Source organism: Lithobates pipiens, unplaced genomic scaffold (assembly GCF_037356315.1).
Source record: "Lithobates pipiens isolate NorthernLeopardFrog02 unplaced genomic scaffold, aLitPip1_a1.2 Scaffold_18, whole genome shotgun sequence".
Taxonomy (NCBI): domain Eukaryota; kingdom Metazoa; phylum Chordata; class Amphibia; order Anura; family Ranidae; genus Lithobates; species Lithobates pipiens.
In genome coordinates, this window is record NW_027507758.1 from 490078159 (window position 1) to 490099380 (window position 21222).

The 21222-nt window shown below is 41.4% G+C and overlaps 1 protein-coding gene across 2 annotated transcripts in view; it reads left to right on the forward strand.

Annotated features, from left to right (window-relative positions):
* RASA2 (RAS p21 protein activator 2) overlaps nt 1-21222 on the forward strand; it is a 214396-nt gene that overhangs the window by 117936 nt on the left and 75238 nt on the right. For both annotated transcript variants that reach the window (XM_077488567.1, XM_077488568.1), the window contains exons 9-14: nt 6949-7050; nt 8977-9133; nt 15348-15496; nt 15611-15725; nt 16569-16643; nt 20210-20333. In XM_077488567.1, coding sequence (XP_077344693.1) covers nt 6949-7050; nt 8977-9133; nt 15348-15496; nt 15611-15725; nt 16569-16643; nt 20210-20333 — 722 coding nt within the window. The remainder of the gene's footprint in view (nt 1-6948; nt 7051-8976; nt 9134-15347; nt 15497-15610; nt 15726-16568; nt 16644-20209; nt 20334-21222) is intronic.

The following is a 21222-nucleotide window of genomic DNA, read 5'->3' on the forward strand; positions in this document are numbered from 1 at the left end:
GTGTAGCATCCCCCCTGAGGAGACCAGTTTCTGGAGTTTTGGGAGAGGAACGTTGCCCCATTTTTGCCTGATATAGTATTCTAACTGCTCAACAGTCCTGTGTCATCTTTATCTTATTTTTCATTTCAAGATGAACCAAATCTTTTCCATTGGTGAAAGGTGTGGACTGCAGGAAAGCCAATTAAGCACCTGGACTCTTCTACTAAGAAGCCATGCTGTTGTCATAGATGCAGCATGCAGTTTAGCATTGTGCTGCTGCAGGGCCGTCTTTAGTATTGATTAGACTCTGGGCAAACGTTTTCTTGGCCCACCCTTCCCCCTCCATACAATTTCACTCTCCGCCTGCTCTGAGACATACAATAAATAGCAGCTAGACTTAAAATCGGTTTACTGTATCAGATCAGGCAGCGATTGCGATTGGTTTCCAGAGGTTACAGTGTATCAATACTGCTTACTGACTGGTTGCTAGAGGTTACAGCACACATTACGGCTCACTGATTAGTTGCTAGATGTTGCAGCACACAATTCCTGTTTGTTGATGGTTGCTAGAGATTACTGTACAGTAACATTGCTCACTGATTGGTTGCTAGAGGTTACAGCACATCATCTCCTCACTGCAGGGGGCATGATATACATATGAATGCCACCTTTATTTACATATCAATGCCACCGGATACAGCTATTTACATATGAATGCCGGTTATTACATGTAAACATGGGGCCTGCAGGTGAGTCATCTGTACACAACAATAGGGCAGAGATGGGCAGCATTATTGGCAGCATTTCACACTTATTTCACAGTTATCGGGACACAGCACAGGACTTAAACTTCAAGGGACAAGGGATTTTGAACCGGGATATTCGCCAAGTATGAGGAAGCTGCTTTCTGCCCCACCACAATGACAGGGCCCAGGGCAGCTGTCCCTTTTGCCCTGCCTTAAAGACAACCCTGTCCTGCTTAAATATGTAAGACCTTCCCTGAAAAAGGTCTGGATGGGAGCATATGCTGCTCTTAAACCTGGATATATCTTTCAGCATTGATGGTGCCTTTCCTGATGTGTATGCTACCCATTCTATATGCACTAACACCCCCACAACATCAGAGATGCATGCTTTTAAACTGAGCGCTTCTGGGAATAGACTCCTGCGGGAGTCATACCCCTCCACCCCCCCCCCTGCTGTCTCCTGGGGAAACGCACGCAATGCTTCACTTCCTGATTGATCGGCTTTGGCTGCCGACATTGCTGGACCCCTGGGACAGGTAAGTGTCCATTTAATAAAAGTCAGCAGCTGCAGTATTTGTAGCTGCTGGCTTTTAATAAAAAAAAAAAATATAATATATATATATATATATATATAATATAATATAATATATATATATATATATATATATATATTATATATATATATATTATATATATATATATATATATATATATATATATATATAATATAATATAATATAATATATATATATAATATAATATATATATATATATATAATATATATATATATAAAAATTTGGGTGAACCTCCTCTTTAAATCGTTCGGGAGATGTTGTAAAAACATCCCGTGTACTTGAAGACTTAAGCTTTATTAAGCTTGAAGTTGACAAAAAAGTAATTACTCGACATCATGCTGTCTAAAATATGATTTCTGTGCTTCCGATATGAGCACTTCTCAGTAAATAATAAATTATTAAATGGTAGTCAAATGTGCATTTTGAAAGGAATATGCTTGGCACAGTTTTCCCTTGGAACTTCTAAATGTTCAGCCACCACAAGCTTCCTTCTTCTTCTTTTTTTTTTTTTTTTATCTATTATATCTCATCTCTAAAGGTACACTCTATCTAATGCCGTTACATTACATACAGCTAGTAAAAGTACCTGGATTTGACTTAATTTTTTAGACCTTTGTACAGCATCATTCACTGTGGGATAGAGATTGGCAGCACCATTTTCAATTTGGGCTTTTCTGTGGTGCACATGTGCTAGCAATATAAATGCTGACTGTGAAGTGACAGAGGAGCTTATTCGTCTGCTGCTGCTCCTTCACTTTTTTGGTCATGGCCTGAGGGGCAGGGATTTGACCAAGCTGTATTTTTCAAGAAGACCCTGTTTATATCCCTAAACATATCCAAACAGCAAGTCCCTGCAATAGAAGAGGTTTTGTACTCATCTCTCCAGGTGCCAGTGTCTTTTACTATCCCTCCATTCCAGCACTGCAGCCTATTCCCACAACTTTGGAATTAAACACTTTAGGGCGTGTCCAATGCCCGTGCTCCTGGCTTCAAGCTGTGACCCCAAATTTCAACCCCTGTGTAACTTCTGAGTTGTGTACACAGGCACCCGACACTCTCAGGGGGCACTTGCACTGTAATGAAGGGAAGGTAGGAGACCCAAGCTTCCTGGGAGGCAAGTATAATACCTCTTTGTGTTTAGGGACATGTCAGGGTCTCTAACTGCAGTCGAGCTACAGAGGTTCTGAGAGGAGTTTCGGGAGGTGGAGTCGGTACAGAAATCACTGCTTGCAGGCAGTAAGGTACCCTGGGATATGTAGTTCTTATAAGTTGAAAGTTAACAGGGAATCCAGGAAGTTGTGGAAAGATAGCTAGCACACAGGCAGTACTCAACATGAAAGGATATTTTTCAAGTAAGTTTATATTGGATTGTCAAAATTAACTATTTGTATTGTTGCAATGCTGAAATTGCTTGCAGTGACCATAGCAATCCTTCAATTGCATTGGTTGCCATACATGGGCCAAGCGGTATATGGATAATTGCCTCTCGCAATCCAAACCAATGGCCTTGCCATTGCTGCTTCTTTTTATCTGCAGGAATCTGTGGCTTGGATAATGATTGCACTTTACCAAATGAATTTAGTAACACATTTGCTTACACTGGACAGGGATCTGCCATATTGTATTTCTTGTGCCCAATCCTTTTCCACATTATATTAATGCATGATCCTTATGCGTCATTCTTTTTGTCCTTTTTATGGTGTATATGCTGTTATTGCAGACCAGCGCTGGAGGGTAAGCAGTGACAGCAGCATGTGTCTGCAGTTTTGATGTGTGTCTTTTCCTTTACTGCTACAGAGGTTATTTTATTTATGGTGTGATCCCTGTAGCAGAAAAGGGAATCCCCCCCCCCCCCCCCCTTTAAAGATTGCTATTTACCTATCAGTATAAGCAGGTTAACTGCATGTTTTTTTTACTTAGCATAGTTTTTGAGACTAGTATTTAGGCGTGTGTTTGCTTTGTGTGTGTAGTGTCTTGTGCTTTGACACGTAACTGATAAAAGTCTGTTTTGACTTGAGCATAATTGGCATTTTGGTTGTGTATCTTTAAAACTGCTTTGTAATGTGATCATGGAAGCTTGGCAGTCACATCACATCTATTGAGCAATCTCTTGTTCTGAGGTATGCGTGGGTGCCTGTCACATGCAAGCTTTATTGTGCATGCTAATTTATACCAAGAACATTCCTGACATGAAGTCTTTCTTCCTTATCGGTAAGGTACTAGTAACAGATGAAAGTTGTCATTATTAAATCTCAAATTGGGGGGTTTCCCCAACTTCTTTAACATTTTTACGCTCCAATTTTATCATCGATTTTAGCAAAAAATGTTTGCTTAAAAGTAATTTACTTTTTTCATTTTTTTTAATTTATTTTTTTGCAAACTATGGACTTGGCCTTTAAAACTATAAATAAATTATATTTATTGCAGATTTTATTTTTTTAGTAAACAAGCCTGAAAAACAATGCAATTGTGGCCAGTGGATTGAGGGTACAATGTGCAGGGTCCTCCTTCATTTCTGTCTATGCTGAGGTATGGACTTTCAGTTGGAAAGCTAGAAAGTGTCATCGGCCTAACATTGCAGTGATCAGTCTGTACTTGTATTTCATTGAGAACTAAAAGTTCACCTGCCCCGTGGTGGCATGCAAGACTTGTCGTTCATTTACAGATCTCTGCAAATTAATGACATGGAAGAGCCCACACAACTCTGCCAAGTTCAACTCTGCAAGGTGTTGCAGGGGAGAAGAACCCCCACACCCTGTCAAAGGGAGTGCCATTTGTGGGATGGGGGGGGGGGGGGGGGGGGTCTTCCGCTTGGCAACATGTTACACCCTAAAGGTGGAGCTAACTTGGTCTCAAGTTGGACTTGGCCTTAATCCACCAAAAACACTGGCGTTTTTTGTTTTGGGTAGATAATTCATTTTTTTTATTGGTGACCACTGCAGGCATAAAGCCAATAAAAGTAAATTGCATTTGGTATAAGTGTGGTGGGCTTGGAATTCTCAACACACAAAGGTCTAATTTTTGCAGCTGCAGAGAGCTGTACACTGATGGAGCATATTTCTGGACCTGGGAGTTCTAGGTGTTTGCATACAGCCCCAGCCAGTACTGTACAAGTCAATACAAGATAACAGGATGACGGGCATCGCAGCTGTAAGCATGCAGCTGCACATCCAAGTGGTTACATTCACACAGGGACAGATGAGTGGCTCTGGGTGCAGACTGTCTGTCCAGGTTCACGATTCTATCCCCGTACGAACGTAAGTGCTTAGATATATTGTTACATGCTACACAGCTGCGGCCTCTGTCAGCCTGTCATTGATTTGTACAGGCTGCAGCTATATGCAAACACCAGCGACTCTCCATGCACGAAAATTGCATTCCTTTGTACACTCTGTATATGTGAATGAGGCCTACATTTAAAAGTTTGGGTAAGCCACTCAAAGGTTAACCATTACTCCTAGTTCTACATCAGTTATTTAACATTTTATCATACTTTCTAAATCAGTTTGCCTTGACATGTTTGTTTTCTTCTGTTAGACCTATTTGTAAGTAGGGATGGGCTTTATGTTCAGGTCGAACTGGTTGTCGGTCTCTAGTCCCCCCTCTTTTTCTGCGGCCTGCCAGTTTGCGTGCTCGGATGAGGGTCTGGTATGGATTTTGAGGGGGACCCCCACGCTTTTTTTTTTTTTTTTTTTTTCCTTTTCTGCGTGGGCTTCCACTTAAGGACCGCCTCCTGCACATATATGTCAGCAGAATGGCACAGCTGGGCACAAGCACGTACCTGTACGTTGCTCTTTAAGTGCCCAGCCGTGGGTTGGGAGCGTGCCTGGTCCTGAGCTCCGTGACCGTGGCCCGCGGGACCAGTGGACCCGATCGCCGCTGGTGTCCCACGATCGGGTCACAGAGCTGAAGAACGAGGAGAGGTCTGTGTAAACAAACCTCTCCCCGTGCTTCCTACTGAGCCTGTCACTGATCGTCTGTTCCCTGTTATAGGGAAAGACGATCAGTCACATCAGATGCCAAGCCGCACACTTAACCCCTCCCAGCCCCTAGTGGTTAACTCCTTCACTGCCAGTGTCATTTACACAGGGATCAGTGCATTTAAATAGCACTGATTGCTGTATAAATGACAATGGTCCCAAAAATGCATCGAAAATGTCCGATGTGTCCGCCATAATGTCGCAGTCACAGTAAAAATCGCTGATCGCCGCCATTACTAGTAAAAAATAAAAAATAAATTAATAAATGCTATAAAACTATCCCCTATTTTGTAAACGCTATAACTGTTGCGCAAACCAATCAATCGCTAATTGCGATTATTTTATTTTTTTTACCAGAAAATATGTAGAAGAATACGTATCGGCCTAACCTGAGGAAACCAGAAGTGCTTGTTATGGAATTTAGGGGGACCCCACTCATTTATTTGTTTTTTAATTTTGGTTCGGAGTTCCTCTGTGGGGAAATTCCATGTCGTTTTTATCAATGAACTTTTGTGTACTGCGGACCGACAATAAATTAGCCACGAGTAGTTTTAAATTACTTTCTTTCCTTTAGAAATGTTATTTTGCTGTCAGACTGTTCTAAACACCGGGAAACATGTGCCCCTTTACAGGCATACTATAGACACCCCCCCCCCCCCCCCCCCCCCCGGTACAAAATTTAAAGGAATATTACACCATTTTATTGTTTCACTTTAAGCATTATTAAAATCACTGCTTCCGAAAAAACTGTAGTTTTTAAAACTTTTTTTTTGCATTGATACATGTCCCCTGGGGCAGGACCCAGGTCCCTAAACCCTTTTTATGATAAAAACTTGCATATAAGCCTTTAAAATTGGCACTTTTGATTTTTCATGTTTGTGTCCCATATACTTTAACGGTGTTTGCGTGTTCTAACAAATTTTTTGCCTGTTCGCATGTTCTGGATGCAAACCGAACAGGGGGGTGTTTGGCTCATCCCTATTTGTAAGTCATTGGTGGTCGGCCATTAAAAGAAAACTTCAGGCAATTAGAAAATACATAATGCCCCCACCCCCCTTCTTCTTCTTTTTTTTTTTTTTATTTTTTTTTTTTTGGATGCATATATTTAGAAGGAAAAGTAATAATTTCAAATCGCCATATTTCTGCTACAGGTACTAACTAACCATTGCACAGAATTAGGATTTTTTATTTAGCAACAATATGCACACAGTAGGCCTTGTCTGAAGTAATTACTGGTAATTGACACTTTTCCAAAAATCAGTAAAGGGGAAATGCAGCATCTGATATTTAAGTTCACTGGTGGCTTTATCCTGAGTGGAGTTCTCTGGTTGGGACCCTTATTATAGCAGTATCTATCACAGTTCTGGGCACCTGAATAGGTCCACACTTCCCAATAACATTTGATTCCAGGGCCCTGTTTGGGATGCACCACTACCTCATTTCGTAATGAACCAGCCTCTGTGTTGCCCTACTTATCTGCCCTAATATGCTACAACGCTTTTCTGCCTAACGCCAATAAGGTTCTATTATCAATGCAAAAATAGAGGCATGTTTGGTCCTTGTTTTGAAGCTGTTTTGTATGTATTAGTTTATTGCAGATCCCATTAACAGGAAGCTGTAATAAGATACAAATGGACATAAATGTCACATAATGTTCACTTTTGCAGAGTGGATCTGTGGAACAATGGAAATCTTGCCCAAGATGTTTTTCTTGGAGAGGTCAGAACGTCAGTGAGTGTTTTAAGGAATGATTCAACCCACAGGGCATGGTATGTATCCCTTCTTTTGACCGGACATTGATGTCCCTCCTGTATCTGTATGCCTTTTACAGCACCTTCACAGAGAATGCAGAACCATTTACATCACTGACTAGTAGTTGCATTCAATTGTGCTTGTTCTGTAATGTTGAAGATGATTTGCGGTTTATCCAACCTTTGAGTTTTAGGATCCTACCCGGACATGTATAGCCACATGAGTAACTCCTCCTATATATACTCCATGTGACTGTTACTGCATGTGCTATGCTTATCCTCTGTTTTGGGAGTCTTCAACATCATCTGTTACTCACATATTATGCCATTGAACAGCTCCACATCAGCGTTTTGACAACTATTCACACCTTCAGGTTATTAGAATAGGGTGCATTAGGAGACTTTCACACTTCCCCGTTATGTTTGTTTGACTATTAACATTTGCCTAAACCCATTCCATGGTGATTAGATAAAAGTGGCGTACTTACCCAGTTGGCTATAAATGCCAGGGTATATTCCTGACAGCCATTAGAACTTGAAGAAACCGCTAGGCGATGAGAAACCCCTCCAGTGTTGCAGAACAAGTCCAGTAGACTACTCCGTATACCAGATATGGATAAATGAGAACCTTCAGACATGTAAGCCCTCCTCAAGAATTATGTCATGAGGGAACTAATGTGACTTACCGTTTCTGACCTATCCTTTTGAAAATGCTAGTAGCCTACCTATTGGGTTGATGCTTTGCCTTCCAATGCTTTCTGGACCACGGTATAAAACAGAGGTAAAGAACCTGGATTCTTAGACACGTGTGCTGTATGTATGTATGTATGTTCCAAGTTTTTGAAGCACTAAAGCCAGAAACAGCCAGGCAACTAACTTTTTCAGAATGAGCCCTGTAGCTGCAGCCCTGAATGATGCGCATAAAACGTTTACATTCTTCACCTGCTGGCCAAATCTGATATTACAGCCTTTTAGTATGTTTGTGCTAACACCAGCTTGTCATTTAAAGTGGTTGTATAGTCTTTTTTACAACTTTTACCTACAGGTAAGCCTATAATAAGGCTCACCTGTAGGTAAAAAAAATCCCCTAAACCTGTATGGTTTAGGAGATATTCCCCTCGCAATGCGCTGCTGACTAAAGTGGCGCATACGCACAGGGCATTCTCAGCTGAAAGTCCGGTGAACTATCACATTGTCCCCCATCGGATAGTGTCCGTTGTGTACTGCGCATGCCAGCTCCCTCGGCGTGTATCGCTCCGGATGTCGGGGGCCTCGTTCTAAGGCAAGTATTTCATAATGAGATAGTATACGGTGCTTTTTCCCTTGCAGGTCAGAAAAAAAAAAAACCTCAGCAGGTTTACTACCGCATCATTTTTCCTCCCAATATCCACAGGCGCTTTGCCATTTTCTTTTTTTCTCCCCACTGCTCACCAATCCTAGGGCATTTTTTCTACTCCCACTGACCACCAAGCCTTCAGCATTGTTTGTGCCCACTGATGACAGGGCATTTTCTGTTCCCACTGGGTTTAGGAGGTGGGATGTGATTTTAAAGTGTGAAGGTTTTTGTTTCTTTTTACTAGGGGCTAGAGTCTGTATATTCTATATAACATAACCTCTTGCTCTGCTTCACCAACTGGGATAGAGCAAATGCACAGAAGGCATTATTGATCACGTCTGGTAAAATAAGCCATTTTATAGGCAGAATAAATACTTCTGAAACTTCAAATGTCAGTGGTATGAAAGCTCTATGGTTATGTTATTTGCCGCTACTGTGTATGTGTGCAGGTATGGACAGTAATCCCTTCCAAAAATGAACTCATCAGCAATTGCAGCAAAAGTATAGCTACACCTTTATTCCTCCTGCCATTTTGTAATTGTTACCTTGCATATTAGACGTGACACTCATGGAATTTTTTTTTTTTTTTTTTTTTTTTTTTTTTTCAGGTATCTTCTCCAGCCAAAAGACAATGGAAGTAAATCTTCAAAGAATGATGATCTGGGCTCCCTGAGGCTGAGTATCTCCTATACAGAAGACTATGTGTTGTCTTCAGAGTTCTATTCACCTCTAAGAAGTCTGCTTGTTAAATCCCCAGATGTTCAGGTACTTAATAACACAAGTCATCAGGACCTTGGATATTAAAAGCGAACTTTTACACCAAAATAAAATGCCAATTTTCCCCTGAAGCGCAAACCGTACAGAGCTCTAGCAACTACTAGAGTTTAAATACAATCTTTCAAATTGTTTGATAGAAGAAATAAGCTTAACGTTCAGCATTTGCTTCATATTACAGATATTCAACTTTTATTAAAAACTCAGTAATAGTTTGTACCACTTCCTCTTATCAGTTTATTAAAATAGACCTCCTATTAAAGCAGAGCTCCAGCGGTATGCTCACCCCAGCCGGTTTTATCCCTGTGTCCCTTGGCGGCACTGGCATCTTTACTATGGGCATCGGGCTGTAACAGCAGCTTCACAGCCGGGTGCCTACTGACCATGCGTGAGCGACACTGTATTGTGACTGGTCCCGCAGTCTTCTGGGACCTGTCATGTGTCCCGAAGGCATTGGGGGGAGCTCAATTTCACAAACAAGAGCCGGGTAGGAGACCTTAAACAGATCTTCCCCATCTGGGTGGAGAGCCGCTTTAACCACTTCCATACCGGGCCTATTCTGGCACTCCTCTCCTACATGTAAAAATCCAAAAAAAAATTCGCTAGAAATTTACTCAGAACCCCCAAACATAAATATATATTTTTTTTAGCAGACACCCTAGGGAATAAAAGGGCAGTCATTGCAACTTTTTATCTCTCACGGTATTTGCACAACAATTTTTCAAACAGGTTTTTTTTTGGAGGGGGGGAGAAAGTTTCATGATTTAAAAAATAACAAAACAGTAAAGTTAGCCCAGTTTTTTTATATAATGTTAAAGATGATGTTCCGCCAAAGTAAATGGATACCAAACATGTCGTGCTGTAAAATTGCGCACACTAATGGAATGACGCCAAACTTCAGAACTTAAAAATCTCCATAGGGGACGCTTTCATTTTTTTTTACAGGTTACATGTTTAGAGTTACAGAGGAGGTCTTTGTGATTACGTTTTTTTTAGCTGTAATGACTACTGTTGATGGTTCCATGTCTGACCTGGGCTGATATTTAACATAACAATACTGAAATATTGACGTTTTTATTTGAAATACATCAGCAAACACTATAGCAACCAGTGACATCCCTCAAGCATGCTCAGTAAAGACCAGCGGATGGTTTGGTTATAGGAAAGGAAGTGAAGGTAAATCTCCCCAATTGGACACAGATGACAAAAATAAACCCTATAAGGCAGGCATGTCCAAAGTCCGGCCTGCGGCCTGGTTTTGAACGGCCCGCCTGGTTATTTGGACATGCATATCTTTTGTGGCCCCGGCGATCTCCCAGCGCCGGGGCCACAAAAGATATATATGCTTCGGAAGGTACAGGGAGGACAGGACCGAGCGCCATACACAGGAGAATTTCCTGTTTACGGGCGGCCTCTGTAATAGGAAGTCCTTCTCCTGCATTGCCATTGGACGACTGTTCTGTCCATCAAAGGAGGCGGGACTTTCTATTAAAGAAGCCACCGTGTAAACAGGAGATTCTTCCTTGGCGCTCGTCAAGGCGTTCCTGGCAGTGGTGCGGCGTTCCTGGCAGTGGTGCGGCGTTCCTGGCAGTGGTGCGGCGTTCCTGGCAGTGGTGCGGCGTTCCTGGCAGTGGTGCGGCGTTCCTGGCAGTGGTGCGGCGTTCCTGGCAGTGGTGCGGCGTTCCTGTGTTCCTGGCAGTGGTGCGGCGTCCCTGGCAGTGGTGCGGCGTCCCTGGCAATGGTGAGGCTACATTCTTGGCAATGGTGGGTCTGCAGATGTGCACTGACCATTATTTTGCTTCACAGTTCTTTATTTAAACATTTTTTTTTTCCTGAAACTTCCCTCTTAAAGTGAAGGTGCGTGTTATACGCCAATTAATACAGTATGTACAAATACGCCCAAACTCATCTCTTCCCACACACAGCCACAAAGGCAAGAGAATTCTTGTTGGGCCCTGTATTAGCGCTCGAACGAACACACTTAGACCGAATTTTAACGGTTCAAAGAATGTCAGGCAAAATGGTCGGCCCTCGCGCATGTTCACTTCATCAAATCTGGCCCTCTTTGAAAAAAGTTTGGACACCCCTGCTATAAGGGCTATAAACCTTCTTTACTCCTTTTCAAAATGGAACAAAAAGTTTTGCCTATAGTTCTACTTTAAGGCCTGTTTCACACCTAATGCGTTTTTACTGCTTTTTGAAGAAACTCCCTACAATCCATTTATCATGGTTTCCTATGGGACACGTTCGCATCTATGCTTTTTTTCAGTTGCTGTGTTTTTGGAAACCCTTTTTTAAATGCAAAACAGTGCATTTTTGGTTCAATAGACTTTAATGGAGAAGCTGCAGAAAAGAGATTTTGCAGCAATTTGCGTTTTTTATTTTTTATTTTTTATTTATCATTTTATTCTGCCCGACAACAAATTGGCGAAAAAAAACAAAAGCATACAAAATAAAATAAAAGAATGGCCCTTTTAAGTGTGTGCAGGGCGCCAGACACACAGCTGCTATGGGAAGCATGACGTGTTTGCAATCGTGATTGCAAACAAGCTCTATTGGCTTCCTTTAGAAAGTCCTCGGAGGGGGGGCTGAGCTCTGCGTCCTGAACACCCCCTTATAGTATTGTGCCCTGCTGTGGTTAGTGATTGGCAGGTTTTGTGCCTACACTTCCGGTTCTCCGATTCATCCTGGCCAGTACGAAGGTTGATGACAGATGACTTGCTGTGAGTACGGGGGGGGGGCATCTGTTGTAAGGGAGGTCTCTGTTGGTGACATCTAATGTAAAGGGGGACTCTGTTGGGGACACCTGATATAAAGGAGACTGATGGGGCTCATCTGATGTAAAGGAGGGGCTCTGATGGGGCACATCTGATGTGAAGGGGGGCTCTGATGGGGCACATCTGATGTGAAGGGGGGCTCTGATGGGGCACATCTGATGTGAAGGGGGGCTCTGATGGGGCACATCTGATGTGAAGGGGGGCTCTGATGGGGCACATCTGATGTGAAGGGGGGGCTTTGATGGGGCACATTTGATGTGAAGGGGCGACATCTGATGTGAAGGGGGGACTCTGATGGGGAAATGTGGATGTGATGGGCACAGTGAGGCTGCATTTGATGGGCTCAGTTTTATCCAGCGGTAATGATACATAATCTCCTGACAAATGGCTGTTTACAGTCCTGCATTACTAAGAGTTTAATTTTTCAGTTTGTTTGCACCCCTCCCCCAAAATTTTGAGCACCAGCTGCCACTGGCAAAAACACAACGCAGCGCAGAAATGGATCAAAGGCAAACTGCATAGGTTAAAAGCGGGCATAAAGGAGAAGTACAGCCAAAGCTCATTTGGCTGTACTTCTCCTATGGATCCCAGGAGTGCAGCTGTGGCCCATTTTATGCAGGCAGAAGCCCGCTGTCGGCTGACGCCAGAGCAGGTCCAGGCTGGGAAAAGATCACGACAATATGGTCGGGATCCACCCACAACCCTGGACCAGCACCTAGCTCAGCCTCTCAGCGAGCCACTGAGCGCCTGAGCCAGCTGCTTCCATCCCCTTTGCTCAGTCTATATCAGTTCATTGCATCTGTATTCACATGGTCTCACAACATATTGTTACATGAGTACAGAGGCATCCAACTGTTCACTGCTATGACAGGCTGTACACCCCACCTGCTTCTCCCCAGCTGCAGAAAAATTTAACTTTTTGTTTTTCAAGTTGGGAATATCTTATGCTTGTATACGTCCATGTAAATGAAACCTCAAATTATCAAATCCAAAGTCTCAAACCTAGTTGCACAAATTTATGTTAAGGTTGTTGTGGAATATTTATAAGCTTCTCCTATAAGCAAATAATTTTGTTGTACTGAAAAGCACAGTCATAGCTCTTTTATAATGCCAGGAAAGTGCGCTTTTATATCTCCAAGTCACACAGACAGGCGCTGGTATCGCGTTGAGCTTGGCAAAATCCTGCTTAGTAGAAGCTGCTGCCTTTATTTATACTGTAAAACATCAATATCAGACACTTGTATATATTCAAATCGAATTCCAGTAGTGATGGGTGCAATAGATCGATTGCAGATCCATGTGGGCAGTTTCTTGTTGAAACACAATGTGCCTCACATTTGTGAATACTACAAACATGGCTCTGATCATAGCTGTGTGCACATTCCCACCGCTACCATTGACGCGCCATACCCTACAATGGCTCAGTGAGCTATAATTCAGTATTGTTCTGCTATTGTTCCCATGTAAACAGAATTGTTTGTTAGGAGCATTAATTCAGTTGCCATGAGGTGGCTAGTCTCTTGGTGAGGCATAAGCAAAAATCCCTAAAAGAGCAAACAGATCTGCCGTGTCAATGGGAAGGTTTCTGCAGCCAACGGTCTTCCACCGACGTCTGTATGTACGAATAGGCCCACATGAGCGTATTGCAGCAAAACTGACACTGGGGGACATCTGACAACATATATTCCAAATTTCCGCAACAAGGTCAAGTTTGACACAAGTGAATGGATATACAGTGCCTTGCGAAAGTATTCGGCCCCCTTGAACTTTTCAACCTTTTGCCACATTTCAGGCTTCAAACATAAAGATATAAAATTTGAATTTTTTGTGAAGAATCACCAACAAGTGGGACACAATTGTGAAGTGGAACGAAATCTATTGGATATTTGAAACTTTTTTAACTAATAAAAAACTGAAAAGTGGGGCATGCAAAATTATTCGGCCCCCTTGTGTTAATACTTTGTAGAGCCACCTTTTGCTGCGATTACAAGTCGCTTGGGGTATGTCTCTATCAGTTTTGCACATCGAGAAACTGAAATTCTTGCCCATTCTTCCTTGCAAAACAGCTCGAGCTCAGTGAGGTTGGATGGAGAGCGTTTGTGAACAGCAGTTTTCAGCTCTTTCCACAGATTCTCAATTGGATTCAGGCCTGGACTTTGACTTGGTCATTCTAACACCTGGATACGTTTATTTGTGAACCATTCCTTTGTAGATTTTGCTGTATGTTTGGGATCATTGTCTTGTTGGAAGATAAATCTCCGTCCCAGTTTCAGGTCTTTTGCAGACTCCAACAGGTTTTCATCCAGAATGGTCCTGTATTTGGCTGCATCCATCTTCCCCCCTCAATTTTAACCATCTTCCCTGTCCCTGCTGAAGAAAAGCAGGCCCAAACCATGATGCTGCCACCACCATGTTTGACAGTGGGGATGGTGTGTTGAGGGTGATGAGCTGTGTTGCTTTTACGCCAAACATATCGTTTTGCATTGTGGGAAAAAAGTTTGATTTTGGTTTCATCTGACCAGAGCACCTTCTTCCACATGTTTGATGTGTCTTCCAGGTGGCTTGTGGCAAACGTTAGACGAGACTTTTTATGGATATCTTTGAGAAATGTCTTTCTTCTTGCCACTCTTCCATAAAGGCCAGATTTGTGCAGTGTACGACTGATTGTTGTCCTATGGACAGACTCTCCCACCTCAGCTGTAGTTCTCTGCAGTTCATCCAGAGTGATCATGGGCCTCTTGGCTGCATCTCTGATCAGTCTTCTCCTTGTCTGAGCTGAAAGTTTAGAGGGACGGCCAGGTCTTGGTAGATTTGCAGTGGTCTGATACTCCTTCCATTTCAAAATGATCGCTTGCACAGTGCTCCTTGGGATGTTTAAAGCTTGGGAAATCTTTTTGAATCCAAATCCGGCTTTAAACTTCTCCAACAGTATTACGGACCTGCCTGGTGTGTTCCTTGGTCTTCGTGATGCTCTCTGCGCTTTCAACAGAACCCTGAGACTATCACAGAGCAGGTGCATTTATACAGAGACTTGATTACACACAGGTGGATTCTATTTATCACCATCAGTCATTTAGGACAACATTGGATCATTCAGAGATCCTCGCTGAACTTCTGGAGTGAGTTTGCTGCACTGAAAGTAAAGGGGCCGAATAATTTTGCACGCACCACTTTTCAGTTTTTTATTTGCTAAAAAAGTTTAAAATATCCAATAGATTTCGTTTCACTTCACAATTGTGTCCCACTTGTTGGTGATTCTTCACAAAAAATTTAAATTTTATATCTTTATGTTTGAAGCCTGAAATGTGGCAAAAGGTTGAAAAGTTCAAGGGGGCCGAATACTTTCGCAAGGCACTGTATAGCTTAAAATGTAAGGTGGCAAGAAGCCGGAGATACCTTTCCTTAACACGTATATTTTTCTATTCCAGCCAATCACTGCCTCAGCTGCCTTTATCCTGGGAGAAGTATGTAGAGATAAAAATGATGCTGTCCTTCCACTGGTCCGGCTCCTTCTCCACCACCAAAAACTAGTACCATTTGTGGCATCCATAGCACAGCTGGACCTGAACGACACACAGTATGTACCTATGCAAAATGCATGTTAAAATTGTTTGTTTTTTTTCACTCCAAGATGTTCAATGCACAAATGCCTGCCTTTTTTTTTTTTTTTTTTTTTTTCTTTCTTTTATAGAGAAGCTAATACTATTTTTCGAGGAAACTCCCTAGCTACTCGCTGCATGGATGAGACAATGAAGATAGTTGGTAATCATTATCTGAAGGTGACTCTGAAGAGTGTTCTAGATGAGGTAACGGTTAATGTTGTAAGGGTACTCGTTTTTAGTAATCTTGATTTAGAAATATACAAAGTATAGATCTTCTCTGAATGTCACTTTTATTTCAGTTTTACAGTGCAGACCTAGATGGGAATTTTTTTTTTAGCTGTATCATTTTATTTCCAGCTTTGTCATATAGGGTGCTGCAGGAGTGACAGGCTGAACAAATAAACCTATCCATCACAAGCACATGTGATGGTGATTCCAACACATCCCTTAGGCCCCTTTCACACTGGGGTGTTTTTCAGGCGCTACAGCGCTAAAAATAGCGCTTATGTAGCGCCTGAAAAAGCCGACCCCTTTCACTCCAGTGTGAAAGCCGGAGGGCTTTCACACTGGAGCGGTGCGCTAGCTGGACGGTGAAAAAAGTCCTGCTAGCCGCATCTTTGGAGCGGTGAAGGCAGCGCGGTGAAATCAATGGGGCAGCGCGGCTATACCGCCGGTAAAGTGCCGCTGCAGCGCTGCTTTGCGGGTGGTTTTAACCCTTTTTCGACTGCTAGCGGGGATTAAAACCACCCAGCTTGTGGCCGCAGACTGCCGCTAAAACAACGGTAAAGTGCCGCTAAAAATAGTGGCGCTTTACCGCCGACGCCTGCACTGCCCCAGTGTCAAAGGGGACTTAGGACGGGAATTTTTTTCTAAAATAGTTATCGGTGTTTATCATCCTTTTATGAAGCTCCTTTGTTAGGCCTGCATATGACATAAAATACATTTAACTATGTACGCAATCGTTTTGTTCTAAATGTAATATTCTGATTCAGCTTGATCTGTTACTTTTAATAAAGAGAATGCTCACCCTGGACTTCATATTTTTAGATATGCGATTCCCCGAAGCCCTGTGAGATAGACCCTAATCGCCTAAGAGAAGGGGACAATGTCGAAAACCACAAGGTGCGTCTTCTGTTTAAAGAATGTTCTTGGCATCCAACATAGAGTATACCGCTAAAGCTGGTGGGATAATGCATATTTATCATGCTTCCCCACCTCTGAGGCTCTACCAGTGAGCTTGGTCTTCTGAAATAGCTGATGCAAATGGTTACTTTTTCGGGCCGAGTCCCCTTTCAAACTTAGTAGAGTTATTCTTTCTAGAAACTTGGATACCACTTGCAATCTTACAGAGTAGTAATAATTCCAGAGAGGGCAAATCTGAAACTCTTATTCAGGTTGTCATGTATTTGTGTATTACAAATATTTGTATCAAAATGCCTCTTCTTGGCATTGAGAACTTATCCTAATGAACTCTAAGCATCACCTGTTAATGTAAGATTGGCAGATATGCAAGAGAAGGGGAAAATGACAGCTTGTAGTTTTCTATAGAAAAAGCAGTTAACTGTTTGAAAATGTGTCAGCCCACTGTTCCACCTTTTCGTTTTTAATATTTGTTGTGATCATCTTGTGAAACGATTGGGTATTTACCAATGACTCTCAAAGCAAACCTTCACTCACACCTTTTCCCTTTTTCCGCATTTTTTTTTTTTTTTCAGAAGGTACTTGCTCCCACTCTTCATGACATGGCCTCGGTCCTCCCTCTGGGTTGTAGCAAGCCAGTGCTAGATTTTCAGGGCTTATAAGTGTGTGGGTTTTTTTTTTTGTTTGTTTTAACTGTGTGACATTACTCTTTAATTTTTGTATTTAACCATATTCAAATGAATATTTATTGGAACTTTTAAACTATCCCCAGTGAAACTACAGTGCTAGCCAGTAGAGGGCAGTATGTAGGTTGCTTATAAAACGCAGTACAAAGTAGAAGACAAACATCAAAAGGAACAGGCTATTTGAATAAGTCTTTTTAATTTCAGCAAATGCTTGTAAATGCCAATATGTTCTAAAATACAGGCTCTCTAGCTATGATTTACAGAGAGCTGTTGGATTTATTAGTTTTCTAATACTTCTACCTAAATGCAGCTTAGTTTAACAGCTCATTCCCTGTATTCAGTGCAGTAAAATGTATTTATTGTGTACATCATTGCTACAAGAAGCAACCTCATCGAAGGAGCCCATTTACACCTTTACAGTGCTGCACGTCACCAAGGCGTATACAGTTGACAACAGTAGAGAAGTTTAAAAAAAGTCAACAACCCAACTACCCTCACCTCGTCTTAATTGACAAAGAGTTTTAGACCCTTTGTTTATTAGTTTATTCAAATATATATGTTGATGTTAAAAAAAAAAAGAAAACAGTACTATATAATATAAATGTATGTACAAGTTTTAATCCCAGAATGGTGTCAAATCTGTCCTGTTTAGCCAAACTGTCAGATAATTTGGAAGAAAATTTAGATTTCTTCTTGCACACTGCTCAGCCTCCTGGGCTTATGGGGAACTGCAATTGTCTCCTTATATTCCCCAATGTGATTGTGAATGTTTTTGGGGTTTTTTTCAGACCACAAAAACATGTAGCCTATAAGTGATGATTCTGTTAATTTCCACATGATCAGCACTATGGACAACATACATCCCTTTTTAACCATATTGGACAACCATTTTATCAACCGTAGAGACATGAAATATTTTAATTATGCCCTGGTAGAATTCCAGTTCCAAGCAGTATAAATACTGTGTTGTGCATATAAACTCAATTTCAGCCAGCTGGTTTTGGATATTGAAATAACAATTGCAAGTGCATTTGTAAATTGCAATTAAGATTTGTATTTGTACTTTGTAAAAAAAAAAAAAAAAAAAAAAAGTTTTAACTTAATCTTTTTACAATCCAATTATTTTAGTTACAGTGGAGAAAATGATTTGATCCCCCACAGATTGTATAAGTTTACCCACTTACAAAGAAAAGAAGGGTCTATGATTTTTATTATAGGTGTATTTTACATGATAGAGACAGAATATCAACCAAAAATCCAGAAAAAACACATGATACAAATGTTATAAATTGAGTTGCAGTTCAGTGAGTAAAATAAGTATTTGATCCCAAGCAAAACATGACTTAGTACTTGGTGGAGAAACCCTTGATGGCAAACACAGATAAGATGTTTCTTGTAGTTTACCGGGTTTGCACACATCTCAGAAGGGATTTTGGTCCACTCGTTACAGATCTTCTCTAAGTCCTTAAGGTTTCTTGGCTGTCGCTTGGCAACTCAGTTTTAGCTCCCTTCATAAATTTTCTATAGGATTGAGGTGTGCAGACTGGCTAGGGCAGTCCATGATTTTACTGTGGTTCTTCTTTAGCCACTACTTTGTTGCCTTGGTGGTATGTTTTTTGGTCATTGTCATTCTGGAAGAGCCATGACCCATCTTCAGTGTTCTGGCTGGGGGAAGAAGGTTCTCATCCAAGATTTTACATACATGGCTCAGTCCATTGTCCCCTCTATGCGACAAAGTTGGAACAGCCTCAAAGCATAATGCTTGCATCCCAGTGATTGACTGTAGAGAAGGTGTTCTTAGGGTCATAATCTGCATTTTTCTTCCTCCATGTTGAGTCGAGTTAATGCCAAAGAGCTAAATTTTGGTCTCATCCGACCACAGCACTTTCTCCCAATCCTTCTCTGAATCATTTAGAGGTTCATTGGCAAACTTTAGACAGACCTGTACATGTGCCTTCTTGAGGCGGGGGACCTTGCGGGTGCTGCAAGATTTCATCCATGGTATTGTGTTACCAATGGTTTGTTTGGTGACTGTGGTCCCAACTGCCTTGAGATCATTCATGAGATCCTCCCATGTAGTTTTGCACTGATCCCTCACTTTTCTCATGATCATCCTTACCCTCATGACGCAAAATCTTGCATGGTGCCTCCCTTTTGTATTTCTTCAATTTGCAAATGATTGCTCCAACAGTTGTCTCCTTCTCACCAAGCTTTTTGCTGATGTTTTTGTAGCCTGTGTCAGCCTTGGACAGGTCCACAATCCTTGTCCCTGACATCCTTTGATCGCTCTTTGGTCTTGCCCAATATAGTAAAGTTTAATTGGAAGAAAGATTCTGTGGCCAGGTGTCATTTATACACATAACAAATTGTCAGGAGCACTTTGTTAAATTGACAGGACTGATCTGTGTACCACATGAGCACATACTGTAGCCAGTCTGTGGGAGCCAGAATTATTGCTGGTTGGTAGGGGATCAAATACCTTTTACTCACTGAACTGCAACTCAATTTATAACATTTGTTCTGAATGTTTGGTTGATATTCTGTCTCTATCATTTAAAATAAACCTATGACAATTATAGACCCTTCATGTAAGTGGTAAGTGGGCAAGTGGGCAAACTTACAAAATCTGCAGGGGATCAAATAATTTCCCCACTGCATACCCATAACCGTTTTAGGCTGATCAACCCACTAGGTTACTGTGTCAGCAGTAGACATGTCTTCATGCTAGTAGTTTACAAATGTGACCTAGCCCTGTCGTGAAGTCTCAGTCCTCTTGCAGCATTTTTATCCATTCTTGTATACGTGATACTGTTTAATGATAGCTATACAGTACTAATGGCTTGTTTTATGCCTTCTCTACAGGACAATCTGAGAAGCTATGTGGACAAAGTTTTCTCCTGTATAGTCCAATCTAGCATGAGTTGCCCCACTGTAATGTGCGACCTATTCTCCGCACTGCGCCACATGGCTGTCCGCCACTTTCCTAGTAAGAATTGTCTTCTTTACCTCTGATGGTTAAAAAAAAATTCTGTAGGGTCACTGAGGATGGATACACACACAATATATTATATATTATACATTATATATATATATATATATATATATATATATATATATATATATATATATATATATATACACACACACACACACACACACACACACACACACACACACACACACACACACACACACACACACACACACACACACATGAGTACACCCCTCACATTTTTTTAAATGTTTTATTATAACTTTTCACGTGACAAAGACCCCAAGAACACCTCCAAGACGACCACTGAAGCAGAGGGTAAAGGTGATGAACTGGGTTAAGGCAGTCCTGGAAAATAATGGTGGTCACAAAAAATATTGACACTTTGGGCCCAATTTGGACATTTTCACTTAGGGGTGTACTCACTTTTGTTGCCAGCGGTTTAGACATTAATGGCGGTGTTGAGTTATTTTGAGGGAAACAGCAAATTTACACCGTTATACAAGCTGTACACTTACTACTTTATGTTGTCGCAAAGTGTAATTTCTTCAGTGATGTCACATGAAAAGTTATGATAAAATATTTTACAAAAATGTGAGGGGTGTACTCACTTTTGTGAGATACTGTGTGTGTGTGTGTGTGTGTGTGTATATAATATGTGTGTGTGTGTGTGTGTGTGTATATAATATATATATATATATATATATATATATATATATATATATATAACACACACACACACACACACACACACACACACACACACACACACACACACATATATAATGTGTGTGTGTTTTTGAGGGTTCTAAGTAAATTTCTTGCAAAAAAATACTGATTTTAACTTGTAAGCAACAAGTGTCAAAAAAGATTAGTCTTTAAG